This window comes from Synchiropus splendidus, chromosome 6 (genome assembly GCF_027744825.2).
Source record: "Synchiropus splendidus isolate RoL2022-P1 chromosome 6, RoL_Sspl_1.0, whole genome shotgun sequence".
In the NCBI taxonomy this organism is placed as follows: domain Eukaryota; kingdom Metazoa; phylum Chordata; class Actinopteri; order Syngnathiformes; family Callionymidae; genus Synchiropus; species Synchiropus splendidus.
In genome coordinates this window covers 20466273-20484791 of record NC_071339.1, presented here as the reverse complement: position 1 = coordinate 20484791, position 18519 = coordinate 20466273, and the positions used below count along the sequence as shown (strand labels likewise).

General features: G+C 41.1%; 1 protein-coding gene across 5 annotated transcripts in view; it reads right to left on the bottom strand.

The window, feature by feature from the left end:
* Positions 1-877: 877 nt before the first annotated feature.
* The window catches only part of LOC128761224 (cadherin-22-like), a 190420-nt gene continuing 172778 nt past the window's right edge, over positions 878-18519 (bottom strand). For 4 of the 5 annotated variants that reach the window (XM_053869302.1, XM_053869305.1, XM_053869304.1 and 1 more), the window contains exons 11-14: positions 14065-14182; positions 9983-10132; positions 7576-7677; positions 878-2872 (exon numbers count right to left, since the gene is read on the bottom strand). In XM_053869302.1, the coding sequence (XP_053725277.1) occupies positions 2322-2872; positions 7576-7677; positions 9983-10132; positions 14065-14182 (921 nt within the window). In that variant the 3' untranslated portion in view covers positions 878-2321. Of the gene's footprint in view, positions 2873-7575; positions 7678-9432; positions 9714-9982; positions 10133-14064; positions 14183-18519 lie in introns of those variants that run through there. The other variant, XM_053869306.1, reaches the window with a different exon arrangement.

The window sequence follows — 18519 nt, the reverse complement described above, 5'->3', positions numbered from 1 at the left end:
GGGCCGAAAACCACACTGGTCCTCCTGGATCCGAGGTTCGACTATTGGCCGAAGTCTCCTCTCTAGTACCCTGGAATAGACCTTTCCAGGGAGGCTGAGGAGTGTGATCCCCCTGTAGTTGGAACACACCCTCCGTTCCCCCTACTTAAACAGGAGGACCACCACCCCAGTCTGCCAATCCAGAGGCACTCAAAGAAAAGACTCAAGAATCAAGTCTTTAAGTAAAAACAGTATTATAGTTGTTGCTATAGATGTTATTGTCAGTAAAAACTCAAAATTACATCCTTCACTAGGATGCAATCGACAAGCTACAAATGCCATGTTAGCTACAGAACATTAGTTGCATTAGTTAAACACTAGACTCTTCTGAGATTTTCGGGACATTTTGAAATGGGACAAGGACTTGATGATGAACTAAAAGTGCTGTTCCAGATCCAGGGAGTCTTTGGCAGACTGAAGAAAGCACAGTGTACTACTAGCCTTTGACACAAAGACCAGTTGTCTCCTCATTTTGCAGAGGTCTGGTCAATATTTTCGGAGTACAGTACATTGTATTTTTGGGAGGCCACTCATTTCAGAGCCAGATGATGAATATGTTTATGAAACAAAAGTGTTCCACGCAGCAGCCAGACAGATGGAGAGTGTTTGTTGTTTTCAGTCCGTCATGTGTTTGTTTGCATTATCAACTATCCCCTAAATCTCTCCCCGGTGTAAACACATGAATCGAGTCCCAATGATTCATAATTCAGGAGCTCACGTCTGCAAACAACAAATAGCACACAGGAATGCTCTATTTGCTGAATCACTCAGGTAATTTAGGTCAGTTTAAACAGCACAGTGTTATAAAAACAAATTAAATATTTCTTTATTCGTCTTTTTTTCATATATTTTTCTCCATACAATTGCATGTTAAGGGCAACACTGAATAGGTTATCGACGTCAGGTGGCTGTACTCAGTCCTCAGTCTGAAATTCCCAAACATATTTGAAATGTAGCCGTTACAAGATCCCAAAGGACAAAGGAAAAAAAAAAAAACATTCAGGATATAAAATGAATTGAACACTGCACAAATCCACACAGAACTCCAAAATGGGATTGAGCGCCCAGTGGTGAAAAGTTGGTCAGAACCCAATTCAAAACAAACAGATGCACCAACTGCCGTAGTTTGTGCCTCTTTGACTTAACACACAATTGTCCTCAGACTGTGACCTCAAAAATCCTGCTGAAATTCAACTGAAAGTATGTCAGTCTCATATCTGCCAGCCTCTTTTCTTTTTCTCCGCTTGCCTCCATCTGTTCCTCTTCATTCCCATTCCATCACGCCATCTAGAGATTCTTGTTTTACAAAGGAGGTCACAGAAAATAAATACAAATTTTCTTCATCATGAAGGTGACCCGGGTTTCAGCTCTGCAAACACACTGCCTCTGGAAAAATGTCTTATCCTGTGAGCACTTTCCAATGTTGCAAAATATCTTTGCAGCTTTGTGTTCACTGTAAGAAAACAAAAAAAAAAGGGTTTTCTGAGTTTACAAGATTATCAATGAAGAACCTGAACTGTTGAAGACATCTTCTGTCGAGAACATGTAATATAATGGTAAGTTTCTCTGAATGAAATGCATATTTTCATGAACATAAACTGTTAATATTGAATATGAAAACATATTATTATTATTATTATTATAAATAAAATGTCACCACAAATAAATACTGTTATGTGACTTTCATTTCATCTCGTAAAACTTTTAAAAAAGAGATCTAAACTGATGAAACCAGATGGCTGTGTGTCAGAATTTGTAACTTTTTAAACAAGATCACATTTATCTGATAATAATAATAATAATAATAATAATAATAAATGTATGTCTTGTGTGCACTGTGTGTAATGTACTTTATCTTGTTAATTCAGAAAAATGAAGCCTTATTTTATGTTAAAAAAATCCAAGAGAACACAAGACACTTTGCCTTTACGAAGTGAAAAGCAAAAATTAATAAATATCTGAAAAAATATATATAAATTAACATCAATATTTCCACCTTTAATAAATACTGTTGTTTGACGTGGCATCGTAATGTGGACCCAGAGATTCCAACGTGGGAATGATGACATCCTTCAGACATTTCTTCAACAATTCAAGAAACTCTTTGTCTTATTTGAAATGTTCTCGGAAAAAAGTTACATCTTTTTCCAAAGACCAAAGAACAGTTTGTTTGACTTGATCGAACAGAAAAACAGTTTATGCTCTGCTTCTCAGGGGCGAGGCAGGAAGGGAGACGGAGGAAAAAGAAGGGCGGGGGACAGTTTCACTGTGGCAGCGCTGTGCTAGGACCCTTCCTCCTCAGTGTTTGCTGCAGTGTAGTAGCCCGCCAGCTGCCTGAATCGGGGTCCCCAGTCGCTGAGATATGAGAAATCCTGTTCAGAGGTGGTGGAAAGGGTGTGAATGGAGCTGAGAGACAGAGCTGGTGAACTGGTCCCCTCAAAGGCATATGTCTGGAATGAGTCATATGGCGGCACTGACAGATCAGCGTCGGCCTGTTCCACTTTTTTTCGGATGTAGCCTTTGAACAGGGAGAAGTCGGCGGCAACCACTGCCGCGGCGGCAGCTGCCGCAGTTCCCTCCACTGAGCTGCCGCCGACACGGTTTACTTGCATCCACTGGGGCAGCGAGCGGATGTCTGAGCCAGAGTCGCAGCTCTTGGCCTCAGGGAAGTCATAAAGGTTTCTCAGGGCGCTCATGTCGTACGCCTGAGTGTCCTGCTCCCCGCCGCCTTCATCGTTGTACTTGATCACGTTGTCCCTCATGTCTTCCTCTTCTTCCGTCATCCTTTGACCCTTCCTATGGCGTTTAAGCGTCAGGATCAACAAAACGAGGACTGGAGGGACGAGAAACAGAAAGGACAAGAATTTACTCTCAAAAAAAAAAATGTGCATGTGAAGAAGAATATACGCTTCAAAGAATTTTGATGGCCACATTTCCGGAGTAGCTGCACCAAGCTAGTTACAAGTTTGAAGTTATTCGACCATACTTTTTCTCCAGCCAGTCATGAACAATAACAAAGTCCAAGAACACCTTCTGTCAGTGGAATTTGGGGGATGCAGCACAAGAAAAAAGAAGTGGAACTGATTAAACCAAACAAACCAACATCCAACTAATGTCACTGCAGTTCTTCACCCCACAATGAGCCTCCAACACACGGATGGTGTTTATCCAGCGTCAACAACCTCAGAGGTGTGAGACTGAGCATCTATGCTAGCTGGCAGACCTGTTGAGCATGTTTCTGAACTCTGAATCTGTGACACCCTCTAGAGTGGAACACTGACAGGACAATAAAACTGGCTATGTGCAATTGTTGGAATTTCACAGTGGCATATTAATGGCAGAAAATCATTACTTCTTTTCAGATTTCTTCAGAATTGGATATCTTCTTACAGCAAACCTGAAGATTTCTCATGGTAGGCTAGTGTGCCGTAACTTACCGTTTGTGACCCAAAGTTAAATGTGTATACTGAGACGTCACCTGGCAGCAACCATAGCATATTACAGACTTTTACGTGATCATGCATTTACATGTGTTTATGTGATCAACTGGTGACATTCTTTATCATCTCCTTTCAGTCGGAATTTTGATGCTGTGGCGCCCCAAAGAGTTAAGAGACCAGTGTGAGTGTTGCTTGAATCCTTCCTCCTGTTCATCGGCCTACTTGTGTTTGACACAGTGAACCACCAGATTCAGATCCCCATCGTTTGAGAACTGGTTTTCGCAACTCAACCTGCCATCACTCCTACAGTACATATACCTGACTTTGTGTTGCCTTGGCTTCTAAATGGTTGATACTCATTTATGACAGATAATCCTCCAGTAATCCTCCATCACCGACTTGACACTGACTTGAACGACAAACACATTTTTGGGCAATAATATCGCTCGACTTACTTGCTCTAATTCACTCATCCAAACATTGCACTCAGGGTATCTTTTCGTGAACAATACTCTTCTGAGTGGATGGTACCTATCACCTTCTATAGGAAAGTAGAACAGTCCCTCCATACAGATGTAATCGGTCCATTGGCTGTTCTGTGTATAGTGTCACCCTCCTGCTGTGCCTTTAGCACAAACCAATGTCCTGTGACCATGGAAAACTTTTTTGTTAGTGACTTTGAAGACTTTGAGATGGAGTAGTGGGTTAGTTGTGTGTGTGTGTATATATATATATATATATATATATAGGATAATGTAGCTAACATTCTGCCATTTAACGTTTAAATAAAGTTATGAACAGAGGGGAACCTGAGAGTATGACAGTTCAATGGCCATATAAGACATGCAGTTAGATGGTGATTTCTTCTGTATTATTAATCATGCAAGGCTTTCTGTGATTGGACAATACCGTGCAAATGCCTCATAATCGCAAGCTTCCATCAAGTAAAATACATGCAAGAAACGGTGCTGAAAAGGAAGTTGAACTTTTGAGCAGCACTTTTCTACATTGTGAATGAATAATAGTACATGTTTAAGGGAAATGAAACGGCAAGAGAATGGATATTATTATTTTCCTTGGCAAAGACAGTAAAAAAAAACCTTAAAAATAACCTGTGCGGGGGAAATATTCCATACGCTTCCAAGAGCTGTGGCAGACTAAAGAGTCTGGCTGATCTTGAAATGAGGATTTTATGCAGCATCGCTGACTGATAATGTTCCCTGGTTCTACTCACTGTGTTTGCCAGGCTCCGCTGGGAGAGCAGTGTCTGTACCCGTCGTGTTTATTCTTCTTCTCTCGGTGAATGAGGTGAATTAATTGCCAGTGGAGTCTAGGTAGCAGTCATGTTTTAGCGGCAAATTGCAGCAGGCACGGCTCTGCATGCTAAGCACCGATCGCGTGAAAGCAGCCTCAAAAGTTTGACGGATTTCAGGGGACTAATGCATTTATGCAAACGCAACAAGGTAACACATGGTGATTCTAATTTCAAGTACCAGAAAGGCTACTGATAAACTGTCAGTGTCTATTAGCGGCTAAGCTGCGTGAGCTTTGACTCCATTGGAAAGCTGTTTAGCTGCTACGCCGGGGGCGACGTGAACGCAACGCTGTTCACCTTTGTAGCAACACATGCACCTGAGTGTAGCTGCCTTCTATACATACAAAGCTGTTTCCCATGTGTGCAGATGTTGCGATAAGCGTTCCTGACAAGAGCGTTAATTTACCCTCGGGCGGCACCAGTCGCCTACAACCTGAACTCCAGCATAAACAGATGGGAGTTAATTAGAACTGATGCATGCAGATGCTGCACCGGCAAGGAATGAATTCATCACACGGGCCCTTTAAAATGCTCTAATGAGCCGACTGTTTGTAAAGTCATTAGGCGGGAATTTGTTTTCATTTTTCCCATCAACCAACAGCTGATGCAATGGAGGACTCTCTGGAGACCCGGAGCACCGGACGCCTGCGAAAGGTCTGAATGCAAACGCATCCTATGGAGCGGGTCTGTTCTGGAGTGGGAGTTAAAACAATTCAGAAGAAAGGAACATTTATTTTGTTTATCTCGCAAAAACATTTTTTTTTTTTTAAGTTTTAAGATCGTGACCGAATCTAAAAATAAAACCCTCTTTCCTTCGCTCTCATCCTTTGTAAAAGGTCCTGGCACAAAAGAGATTGCCGTACATTTTTCTCAACGTTTCTGTTGAAGCTTTTATATCCAAGTGTAAATAAATAATGCCTGTGAAGTTGCTGGTTTGGTGAATGCGGAAAGTGGTTGGACGTCTCATTATAAGAGCTTGGAAAGCATTAGTGGTCACCGGTGCAGCAGCTCTGTGTCACAGCATCCATCATTCAGCAGCTGGGTGATGTTAAACACAGTCTGAAAACTAAGGATCTCATTTGTGTAAGCTGGTGTTTCAAACTCGGGCTGGTATCGAAAACCTAGAGTGGAAGACGCCCGGAGGAGCTCATGAAATTTTCAGACATGACAATAACAAACCCTTTCAGTGTGTTGAAGGGTCAGTGTGCGTGCCTTCATGAAATCAGAGCATGTCATAAAAAGTCTATTTACAGCGTGCTACTCCTGATGAAGTGCTGAGACAGGTCCTCTGCGCTGACTTTACTTCAGTTGCTTTCTTGCCATCGATGCCAGAGCTGTGCAAGTCACATGAATGAACGGTAGAACAAATTAATCCACTCTATTCACTTTTTGTTGTGATGTAATGATGCAAATTCGTATCAACCAATCCTCAATGAACTTGCAAAATGAGCGGTCATGAACGGGATTTTGAACAGAGCCTGGATATAAGCTGGTTGGCTGGTGGATGGCGGCTATGAATATCATCATGCGCGACCTCTGCCAAGGAGATAATTGTGTTTGTCAACAGCACAACTCCAAAAGTTGAGAATGGATTTTTGGGGGAGAAATGAGTTGGACATCACTGAACCAACAGTAAGATATGAATGTTCTTCAGAACAACAAATAATGCTTCTATGTTCTGTGTACAGTTTGCGCTTGGTATTAAACAAAAACAAACAAAAAAAACAAAACAAAACTATTTCTTTCTGCATCTACATGTTTTGTTATGAATATGGAGCCCCCCATGGGACATAGGAAAATCTGTTGCGTACAGTCACACATCAATTTATTGTGTATGTTACAAAATGAATTTAGGAACATGAAGGTTAGACATGACAAATGTTATAAATTTTAAAATCTCGGCTCAGAGTCTTGGTATGGAACACTGACATTAATGATGTCACGCTCTGTCTTGCCTCTGCCCCCTCCTCCTGCTGCAGACTCTAACTGACAGCCACATGCTTTACAGAGAAGCCGATCTGAAGGCAAGTCTAATATTTTAAGCATTCTCTCACACCACAATCAAACAGGAAGTCGAATCTGGTAGAATTTCATGGCGATTTCACAGTGATCGACGTTGATGGAGGACACAGTGGTTGACCGCAGACCTGCTGGAAACATTCAAACGCAGTTACGATCACAAATATTGTCCCTGTGCAACCTCTTCTTGAAGAGTCGCAACATCCCGGCTGTTCGTCCTCCATCACCAAGCGAAGTGCTCTCCACTCTCAATTTACACAAGATGATCTGGTATCGTGATCAAAGCAATCCACTTTTCATTGAATGAAAAATAAATGAAAAAATGAGAAATTTTATCTCAGAATCTCGATATATCAGGATCAGAGGATGTCGATGTTTTTTTTCCACATGGCCCCTGGAGGGTTCCTTATATGAGTTCATGGCCACGCTATAAAACAGGTGCATTGATTTTCACCTGAGCCACTAAAAGCCCTGCACCCACGACTTTCCAGCCTACACGTGCACACAGACTGAAATAGACACAGTAATGTCACCACCTTGTGTATACCTGTGTGCTTTTGTCCAATGCTATTTCCCGTTTCTATTGAATGTATAGAATCCATTTCTATTGAATACCTCTGGCTGTTGGTGCTGTTGAACTTAGTGATGACATGGAAAAAGCTCTCATCATGAACAGTGCGTGGCCATCCATCCATACATCCACCTATCCGTCAGCCACCCGTCCATCCATGCCTTCATCTGCGAGTGCGTCCGTCTTCTTACCTATGAGGATGAGCATGCAGACGAGGAGAGCTATAAGCGCCCCCGGGCTGAGTGCAGCGCTCATTACGTAGGCCGTGGCATTGCAGGACTGGATTTCTCCGTCTGTGTTGCAAAAGAAAAGAGTCATTCATTATACAGATGCAGCATTAATCGATGTACAGAGACCAGACACAATTTATTAGTCATTCCTGACACCAGTGGAGGCTGGTAGACTTTGTGGACGTTTAATCTTCAATGATGAATCGGTTTCAGCCGCTACAGATTCACAGGCATTAAAAGGCCTGTGTAGCTTTTGTGTTTCAATTTGCTTTGATTTCCTTACAAGGCAGCCTCACATATTCTTCGCCAAATGACATCGATTTTGAAAATATCTCGTCACTGCTTTAGAAAAAGTTCAAGTTGAAACTCAACTGAAAGTTGAAGCAATCATTTCTGTGGTGAAGTGAAGGTCATTCGGCAAGGTCTCTGGGTCCTTTCACATCATTGTGAGTCATTTTGGATGCGTCACCTGGTGAGCGCTTGCCCATTCATTTGAGACGCGGATTTCTAGTTTTCTTCTTTATCTCACTTTTTTAAAATATGCATATTTTATATCACTTTAATTTCAGTGACACACTCCATTCCACGTAAACTGTGGATGTGAGACATGGTGAGTCCCTGAATCCTTAATAGTTTCACAATGTTCCCTTCGCCCAGACACTTTATCACACTCTTTCTGCGAATTCATCCCAAACTGCAGAGGAAATCTCACTGACTCTGGGCCCAGCAATCCTCTCCATGAAGTGCTGGAACACGATCAGTGAGTGGAGACTGTAACCCAACTCCTACAGAGTGTGCACGGATTGGACTGGCCGAAACAGCCCATCGTCCACGACTCCTACTGTGTGTGTGTGTCAAACTTCTTCAAGGAGACCTGGTCGTAAGCTTTCTCCACATGCACAAAACAGATGGCCCAACTCCCACAGCTCCTCTTTTTGTACAGTTGCAAGAGCAAACAGTTGGTTAGCTTCTTCTGAGTTGCAAAAAAAATATTGTCCTTCAGTGGTCACAATTGGGAAAGAAGAAAGCCTGAAGACAGTCACTGAATAGTTTTCTACATCCAGTACAAATGAAATGACGTTGAGATATAACAAGAGAAATAGGTGCCTCTTGTGGCTGGCATATATTTCAGTGAAAGAGGTGGATAGCGTGCAAAAATGAAGACATTAACCGGGTCAGCAGGATGGTGGCCTTTCTCGTCGTCTTGGTTTCCCATACTGAACTGTATTACTCCTACCAAGAAACCAGCGTAGTCTTGGAAATCACGATCATATAACAGCAACAGAGTCAGAGTCCGATCAAACTGGTCTTGTACAATAATCTAGATTCCTCAGGTCTGTGTCCCAGAAATGACAAAAGGAATTTTTCAGAGAGTTATATACCTTTCCCCGTTATTCGTTTGGCCAGATGAATATATTTCCCCACCATACACTGAGCCATAGTGAAGGGATCCTGCGTCATTGAGGACCCTGATTCTTTATTACTGCCTAAACATTCTGCTACACAAGTCAACATGCCTACATTTGACCCCTGTTCTTCATGTAATATGTATAAAAAAAACAAAAATATTGACACAGGAAGAGCATCCCACCAAGTGGAGCAATACTACATACGATAAGCAGGAACAATGAGCACATTGATTCATCAAGCTAACCATATTATACAGTGAATATATAGTCAACTGGATCATATTTCACATACTAATAGAATAGTTTGGCATCAAAATTGTATGCATGAATTGTATATATGAAGATATATCTATTTCCAAAATGGCTGCCTCACTACAATTTTTAGCAATTTGGTGGTGAAAAGTGACAACGGAAATAGCCTGAGTATTTGTGTGCGTTTGAGTGGGAGCCAGACTTACGATATAACCTCTTTTTTTGTTCAAGTCAAAAGATGAACAAGCTTCTAATGATCTAGAAGATCTGCAGGCAAAAAGGAGGGTTTTGAGTAGGTGCCATATTTGTTAGTGAATTACTGGGAAATGGATGCACATTGTTCTTTCTCACATCAGTATATGGCAGTTCTTCTCTGTTTTCTGTGGCGTTCCCCCAGGAAGACGTAAACGTTCTGTGCCCCCCAATTCTCACTTGCCTCTGTAAACAATATCATTTGTCGACAAAACACACCTCTGCATAACGTTGTATCCTTGTAAACATTTAAGAGAAGAAAAAAGAAAGTAATATAGATCAACTTACAGTAAAGAATAACTAAGAGAAAAGACTTAAAGTGCCTGAAATTAAAAACACAAAAATGGTTGTGCAGTGGATGTGCAGTTACACTTTATCCTAGTATGGCGAAAAAATATGTCCTCCCCCTTGGGGTTTAGGTCGGCAACACATAATGTGCTGTCAGTTACACTCACCTGGGTCGCAGTCACAGACGTTTATGGTCAGAGTTCCAGTGGAACTCAGTGAGGGCAGACCGCTGTCGATCACCAATATGGGCAGGAAGTAGACGTTTTGCTCGTGACGGTTGAAGCCTGAGCGTCCGGTCTGAATGGCAGCCGTGGTGTCTGACAGGTAGAGATACAGAGTTAACAACAGAACCTTTTGGAGCATGCCCACAGAGACGTTGGGAGAGTTGGGGTTTTCTTAGCATGACATAATGATGCTCAGACAGAGTTGAAAGCAGTATGAGCACAGTAGAACATGTCATCTCAGAAAGGCTTCCGAAGACTAATATTGCCGACATACCAAACACATAACCAGGCAAACCTGACATTCAATTAAACACGGTTTACTGTCAAAGAGCAGATAAAAATGAAGAAAAAAAAGTCACTGCTCTACACCTGACAATGTAGTTAAACTATGGATACCAGTAACACTGCTGCAATCGGGCCGGACGTTTCAGAAATATAAGTCGTTGAATGTGACAAGGATATACAGGAGGAGGCCAAGACAAATAGAGACAGAGCAGCTTTGTGGGCAGACTTGCATGAACGCTAGAAGCAATCCATCTCCCGCAGCATATATCACTGCTTTCCACACTGCCAGAGTGCTTCACTGGCACATGTAGAACAATCTCAGTGTTACCGATTGTCTCCGGGAACATTACGCTTGGAGTTTGTCCTTTTGACTTTCACACCTTCTGTGGTTGTTTGACTTGAAAAATAAAATTTGACAGCGTCAAAATTAGATATTAACTTTGACTGAAAATGATAAGAAAACTCATAAAAGATGATGTTCATGATCTTCATCTGCTGGATGGATTTATGGATGAATGGATAGATGGATCTGGCCATGCTTTTGTTGTAGTTCAAATAGTGATGACTAGAAAACCAGTCGACCAGCATGTGCGCTTACAAAGGGAGCCGTTGTCATCCTTGTGCGTCAGAGTGCAGAGACACAGCACAACATGAAGCCACGATGAGAGAAATCAGTGGTGATAGATCGAAAGTGACAGGTTGACAAACGTGTCCATATAAAAAAAAGACAGCGGTGGGATGATGATGAAAAGTTGACATGGGAATCTGGTTGCCCTTAACAGAAGCCCCTGGGTTGAGGAGTATTTATGAAATACAGGGAGTGTTCAGATATATACTATATATAACGGTGCCATGCTAACATACATCAAACCAGTGCAGTGATATTTAACATTAGTCTGTTTACACACGTGCAGCCAAATTGATTTTGTCGTATCTCTCCCAGTCGATCTGTAAACAGCATGTATGTTTGTTACCCAGTGACCACGTGTGATTGCAGGAGCGCCAGCTGCCTCCGCACGGTGACATTTCCCTAGCTCGGGCTGCTCCCTTGACATTTCCCCGGTGTCAGATCAATCTTGATTTAGGCAGATGTCACATCCGCTTAGGTACACATCTCTAAACCAGGCATCTGCGGGAAACATTTGCAACAGCAACACAAACAAGGATGCGAAAACTCATCTTCCTGACAAAGCTCATGGGATCAAAAAAAAAAAAGATGTATTTATCGCTGAATAAAAAGTAATTTTTAAGATGACACATGGGGATGATGTTATCTGCTGGAAGACTGTCGGGAAATATAGAATATTTCTGTGTGGACAAAATCCAATACATCTTTCATGTAGTTTGGCTTTCTAAAATATATTAAATATTCCAGCAGCACAATCAGAATATTTATTATTTAAGTATAGAAAAGAACTTTCCAACTATTTTCCCCTACACTACACTATCTAAAGTTTTATTTCATTCATATTAATTTTTGATGAGGTTTGCTTAGAAACTCAAATCATAACCAGCCATGATCCAGTAAACAAAACGAATTATCCTCAGATGCGGGTGATGGATTTCAACATGATGAAGTGAACAGGAAAGCAAGGCATCATCATTTTGGACGGAGGGTTTGCTATTTAGCAGACACATGAGTGATCCGGGAGAGTTTCCACCATAACGCTCTTTGATTCCAGCCCACAATGACGCTAGCTAGCTCTCTTAGAAGTTTCATTTTGCTGAGAACTGTACGGGAAAGGAAACTCTTTCCGACCTCTGAGATCAAGCCCTATACCTGGATTCACTCCTATTGCGTGCCAATATCAAAGAAAAAAAAACAAAACAATACATGACTTTACAAAGGGGAGCAATCCTGTGTGTGTGAGTCTCGGCTAGTACCACGAATGCATTTTCTACTCACTGCCTTTGAACATTCATTCATTTTATTTAAAACTTTTTTTGTCCCTGATGGGCAATTTAAAAGGCATGAAGCCGCATCATCAGACAGACAAACTTAAATAAAGTGCTTATAGAAACATACAGAGTTGCTGTCACTCCAGTGCAAAAGCTAAGGCGCAGGGATGTAGGAGGTGAGGCTGGTTAGGGACATTGTGTAAGTGCTGAACTGCTCTGGGAGCTACAACACCAACATCGCAGCCTACACCTCATGGGAGCCTCTTAAACAGGGGATCGAGTGTGTGAGAGGGGTTCTGAACAATCCTTTCAATGGTTTGCTGGTCACAATAAACAGACAGGACTCTGACAGCGTCCAATGATCATCACTGCCCTTTCTTGCACATAATATTGTTATTTTATTGGTTTAATAAAGTTTTTTTTTGTCTAATTTTGTTTACGGTGTATTTATGTTGTTGTTAATTGTGTGATATGCGACTATTTTATGTACCTGTTTGTATCTATTTTTTTATGTACCAAAAAATTCCAGTCTGTTATGGAATATTAGCCGCAGCCACTAAATTTAAGAGGGAAAATAGATCTTGTTCACAGTGGTGCGGGGGTCTGGGGTCCAGCATTGAGACTGACTCATGAAACAGGGCAGTGTTCTGAACTTGAATCATGAACTCCACACATCTTTTATTTACTTTAAAGCGCTCAAAATGCGGTTTTCGCCCGCGTGTTCAAAGTTCTGACACCACAGCCGGAATCTGTCTCCAAGTCCTCTTGGCAATTGGAGGCGAACTGAGCATTTTGGACACATGACGCTCTTTACCCTGTAAAAATCCATATATTAGCCATGTCATTCAGTCAGTTCAGTCCGCGAGAAAAAGTAGGGGATCATAGTCCGGACATTACGGTATATTCTTAATATTTTGTGTCTGCTGCTTTGGGAAGCCATAGTTCATATGTTATGAAATGACAATAAAGAAACAGCATCTTTATTTGGGTGCAAGTGTGTGATTGTGCATGAGACCCATTTCCGTCAACACCACAAGAATAAGCCATAGGTGGGTTTCCATTTCCTCGTACCGTTTGTTTATCGAGGAAAACAAAAGGATCACTCGATCAGAGATCATTATTAGTTTAGCTCAAACCCAAACCTTTACCCAGGATATGACGTAGATGACGTCACCTGCACGTTAAAACCTGGATGGTTTGGAGGAGGGGAGTGCCTGAACACCATTTGTGGCCACATTTGGATGACATTGAATTTACGTAGACAGAGAGTAAATAGGATTCATTTTTTCATTCTTGATTTTTTTGGCTGAAACTTCAGTTATTTTCAGCTATTAAAACATACAGTCTCTAACACAACCTCTCAAGACCCAAACCTTTGGCAAGTTTTTGTTTTTGCCATTGGGACCAGAATAACTAAACTTCATTCTGAAAAAAATTATGGAACTTTCTATCTAACTCTTTTTCTAAAGGCTCTCACTGACAATCCAGCCAACCATTTCTCACCTAAATGGACGCACTGCGGCCACACCTGGTTCACCTCTAAGTAGCATGTGCTACAGTGTCATAGGCGAGACCAAGTGACCCTGAGTACAAGACTTAGAGGTTGGGGACAAAAGCAAAATCTAATGACTGCTCCCCAGATTCTTACAGTCTCATTTGATCACTGATCGGAGTCGCAGACCTGAGCTTTATCTGAGCACTATATTGATGTGACAGAGTCAGCGGGTTTCTGCTCACTAAACATCATAAATCACTGTGTAACAACCCCCAAATTTAACATCTGAAAAATCAGATACTGCTGATCCACGCGTCTGAAGTTCAATAAAATAGCGACCTCTCACCTTTGACATCCACCAAGGTGAAGTGTCGACTGCTGGAGGAATCCTGGACCAACTTGAAGGTGAAGTGGTGACCAGCTTGAGGCTCATCTTTGTCCACCCCGGTGATGTTGTGCACCAGCTGGAAGAAGATTAACATTTAAAGATTAAAAACAGAGGCAAAGGACGTTTTTGCTGGGATCTACTAAACCGTTAATATCTGTTAAACAATATTGACAAACCAAAACATTCATTCTTTGTGTATCCGGGAATACACACCTGAACAAATCTTGCAAGGCGTCAAACGTGCACACAAACGTTTGCCTTCAACACAGTGTCCCAATAAATGTTCACAGGGTGCTTTATCTTGCAGCAGGTTGTGCTCTTTGCCAACAACACACACGGTGGAGACACACATGACAAACAGCCCCAGAACAGCTATTACGAGAGGCATTTCTCTGAATGATTAAGGAGGAAGCTCGGTGGGTGTGATTCCTCTGTCTGCTCTCACAAATACTCGGCCTCAGATAAGATCAGTGGGAAATATATCAAACCATTACTCAGCTGCTACACGAGTATTTACTTCCTAAAGTGACAGCCGCCTTTTAAGGTGTTACGCTCAGTTGGGTATAACAACAGTGATTCCTGAATCAGTGAAATAATGCATCTGTTCCAGTTTGGTTGGGAATTAAATAAACTCAGTCTTAGCATAAATTATTGACGCACTGAACACACTAAGATGCTGAAATGCTTGGAAATCAAAGCAAAGGCCTGCCACAAAGTGAATGCCATTTTAAAAAAATACATACTACTATACTAAGAGGTGCTGAAATTTACTCCAATAACCGCGACCTTTCAGCAAAACTCAAACAATCGCTGTAGTCTCCTTTCGCCCGCCTCTCGGGATGTGCATCATCACAGTCGCTACCACCTTGTTGAGATCAAGTCATGTGTGATGGGACACATTTGCCCATAAATTATTTGAACGTGAATGAATTTGTTTCAATTCATAAATGGGTGAATCTTGATTATTTAAACGTATAATAGGTAGAACTAAAAACCTTAACACTAAACAAACATGGCTGACTGCGAGACACATCTCTCTCTACGTCATTTCTGACACTCTACATCCTGTGTAACACATCGCCAGTCACTGCTTTAATTCGCTGTATGAATGAGCTGCTGAACAACTTCAGTCACATACACAAACATGTCTGCCATTCTCTGCACTTGTGAGGAGCTCCGTAACCAAACAACAAGCACACACTACACTAGGTCAGTGGGAGACTAGTCAAGGAACACTAAATTATTTTTAGCATTGTATTATTCAGCAAGTACATTTTTGTGTGTGTTTGTGAGTGTGTGAGTATTTGAAACACCAATTGTTTTTTGCAAATATGCATATTTTCAAATTTTTGCAGCCAGGAGCATTTTTCAGGCCAAAAATAGTTTTTTTTACTAGCTAGTTTATGAGTTCCTTATTTCCCGACATGTTGTTCTAGAGCCATAAATTATCGCAACTTTATTATGATATTATTATTATTTAAAATCTGCTGCAAAATCAGGGATTTTTTTTCCTTAGCACCATTAAAGGGAGTGGTATATTTGACACCAATTTAAACCCACTTTCATCACTATAATAATAATAATAATAATAATAATGACAAACTTGACTAAAATTCAATCTACAAAAATCACTGACGGTTCAGGGAGAAAATCCACCAATGTAACATTTGGAGCTGCAGAGAAACAACTGTATTGGACAATACAATAGTTATACAACAACAGTATTTCTCTAACTATTTCTCTACGAAGAGCAAACTTGCCACAACTTAACCAAAAGCTTTTGCACTATAGAACTCTCTCAGTTCATTGAAACTCTTCAGAACTTTTTTTTAGATGATTGGAGAGCAGCAACTAAATCCCACCCTCAATTCCCAGATGCTGTTCAAAGATCCTTCAAGCACAGCCTTAGAACAGCTCTCTCACAACACCAAAACAAAAAAAGTGTTGAATTAATCCGAGGGATTTCTGTCATTATTGCCAGTTCTCAACATATTTTAATGCACAAAATATCTCCACAATAGTAGCAGCTGATTCAATGAATTATACTACATTGTTCGTCTGACCAGATCCATTTCTGAGACTCCGTACTGAGCATTCTCATCTGCAGATGACAGGCAGGGAGGTGAAGCAGAACAGAACGAACAATCCATTTCTCCATTTATTGAACCAATATATAATGAGAAACATGTTCTTTCTTAATTTTGGACATGAATAAGCAACTTGATAGGTGACACCTCCTCGCTCCTCACTGTGGTATATAGTGTGTCTCCTAGTGTGTGAGTGTTACCACCACAAATTCTAAAAAAAATGTTACATCTAGAAGTTGAATATCATTTGTGTGACTTTCAGTTCAGCCGGTTAAAGAGTGAGTACAGTTGACTTACTAACACCCCAATGTAGACGTTTGCATGGTGGGCTTACACACATTGCAGGAGGTTTACAAGCAGGTTTACGCATTTTTGAATCTTAGTGAATCTGTCAGGACAATTTTAGGATAAAATGGTATTGAAGAAATCAATAAAAAAGCTAGGATTGGAACTCATGCTGTTTGCATTTAATGCAGTTAATGGTTTGTGGCCAGTTGCGTAGCAGTTGGTCTCTGGCGACTGTGGCGACCATGGTAACGGCGTGAAAGACTTTTCAAAGGTTTTAAATACAAATAGGAATTTAACAATTTGCATAATTGACAATGAGGAGTGGACAGTTTGTCACATGGAAGTTAAAGTATTGCTAGTGATTTGATTATGTGCTGCATTTTACTTGAAAACGGCAGTTATGCATGAAGTTCGGAGAGTTTCAAAGAAGTGAGGATAAAAACAAAAATGAAATGAAAATCCTGCTGACTTTTTGTGGTAGACAGTGAACAAACAGACACACAAACCAACTGACAGAAAGATTGTAACTCAAGTTGGGTTCTTTTCTGAGACCCTCCTGCACCAACACAAAGTGCATCTATTCTGTTGTACCCCCTACTTCCGTTTTGAAGTCTAAAATTGCACCTGTCGCGTTGCAACCTTCGCTGGAGTCCCAAAAACATGTTGCAAATCTGGAATAACTAGAAGTTATTATTACAGGATACGACAGGAAAGAACGTTGCAAACCACAAAACAGCAGAACTGGCTGGAGAAGAGTGGAAACTGCAGAGATGGAGCAGTGTTTTTCTGCTGCTTTTCTTCAGCTCTGAATGGATTTATTCAGTTGAATGCCATCTAGTTCTTTACGTAAAATCCTCCTCTGGTTATTACAAAGACATCAAATGTTGTTGATATCATTAACACGTCAGTAGAGGCAGATGTAAGACCTTCACCGCTCTGTTTTCTGCGATCTATGATTCATTCAACTCCTACCACCTGTACAGGTTACACAAGCAAATCTTTCAAAAACCAATTGATTATTTTGGCAATGATACTTCAGACTCCATTTCTGCATCACAAAACCATTCTTGTGAAATGCTACGAGCCATTTCTGCTTATCGGTTGGACTCATTCATTCACAGTACATCAGCCATCTCTCTAGTTCCGAATATGAAGAGTGAATATGTATTAATGCGACTGAGTTGCTGCCAAGTCATCTTCCGGGCCACAGTTGTATCTGCACAATAAACAGCTCCTCCATATTGATGGCGCATCACAGCCGCAGAACCGGCTTAGTCATCGCAGCGAATCAGAGCTGTTATTCAGGGTGAATGTGGCTTATATTGTAATTATGGAGTGAATCAGCATTAATCACAAGATTCTATCCACCGAGAGGTGAACTCTGCACTCAAGATATGAAAATGAATTAAAGTCTTCCTGACCAAGTTTTGCAAGAAGTGATGCAGTTCATCAAACGTTAGAATGGTTCTGAACACTTTGAAATGACATCAACACTCACACTAAAGACGGGGATCCATTTTCTACACGACTCTTTCACTCTACAGTACATCTCCGCTATCACCCTCACAATCGTCTGAAAGCCACGCAGCCGGGATAAGAGGTGATATAGTTGCTCGATTTCCATCCGTATTGTTGTAGTCACATGCTTTTGATGGTGTTGTTGCAATGGGTTTTTCCTCACTGACATGACTGAAGATAGTTATGCGTCTCTGGCTAATATTTATTTAAATCAAGGCATTTTTATCACTTTTTTAAGAGTGACAAAATTCAAAAGTGTCGTGTTTATTCTCATGGCACGCACAGCTATCACCCTGTCACCAGCTCACTGACTTAAAAAAACAAAAACAAAAAAAACTGTACCTTGGTGGATGCTATTTTTTGACAAAAAAAATGCATTAGGCAGATATTAGGATTGTGAGGAGTTGCTATATAAAACTGAAGTAAGGGCCTCCATGATGCATGGTTTGGAGACACAAAGTCTGATGTTGAAGTTGAGTTGAAGATGCTCACTGTGAGTGACTAGAAACAACAAGATATA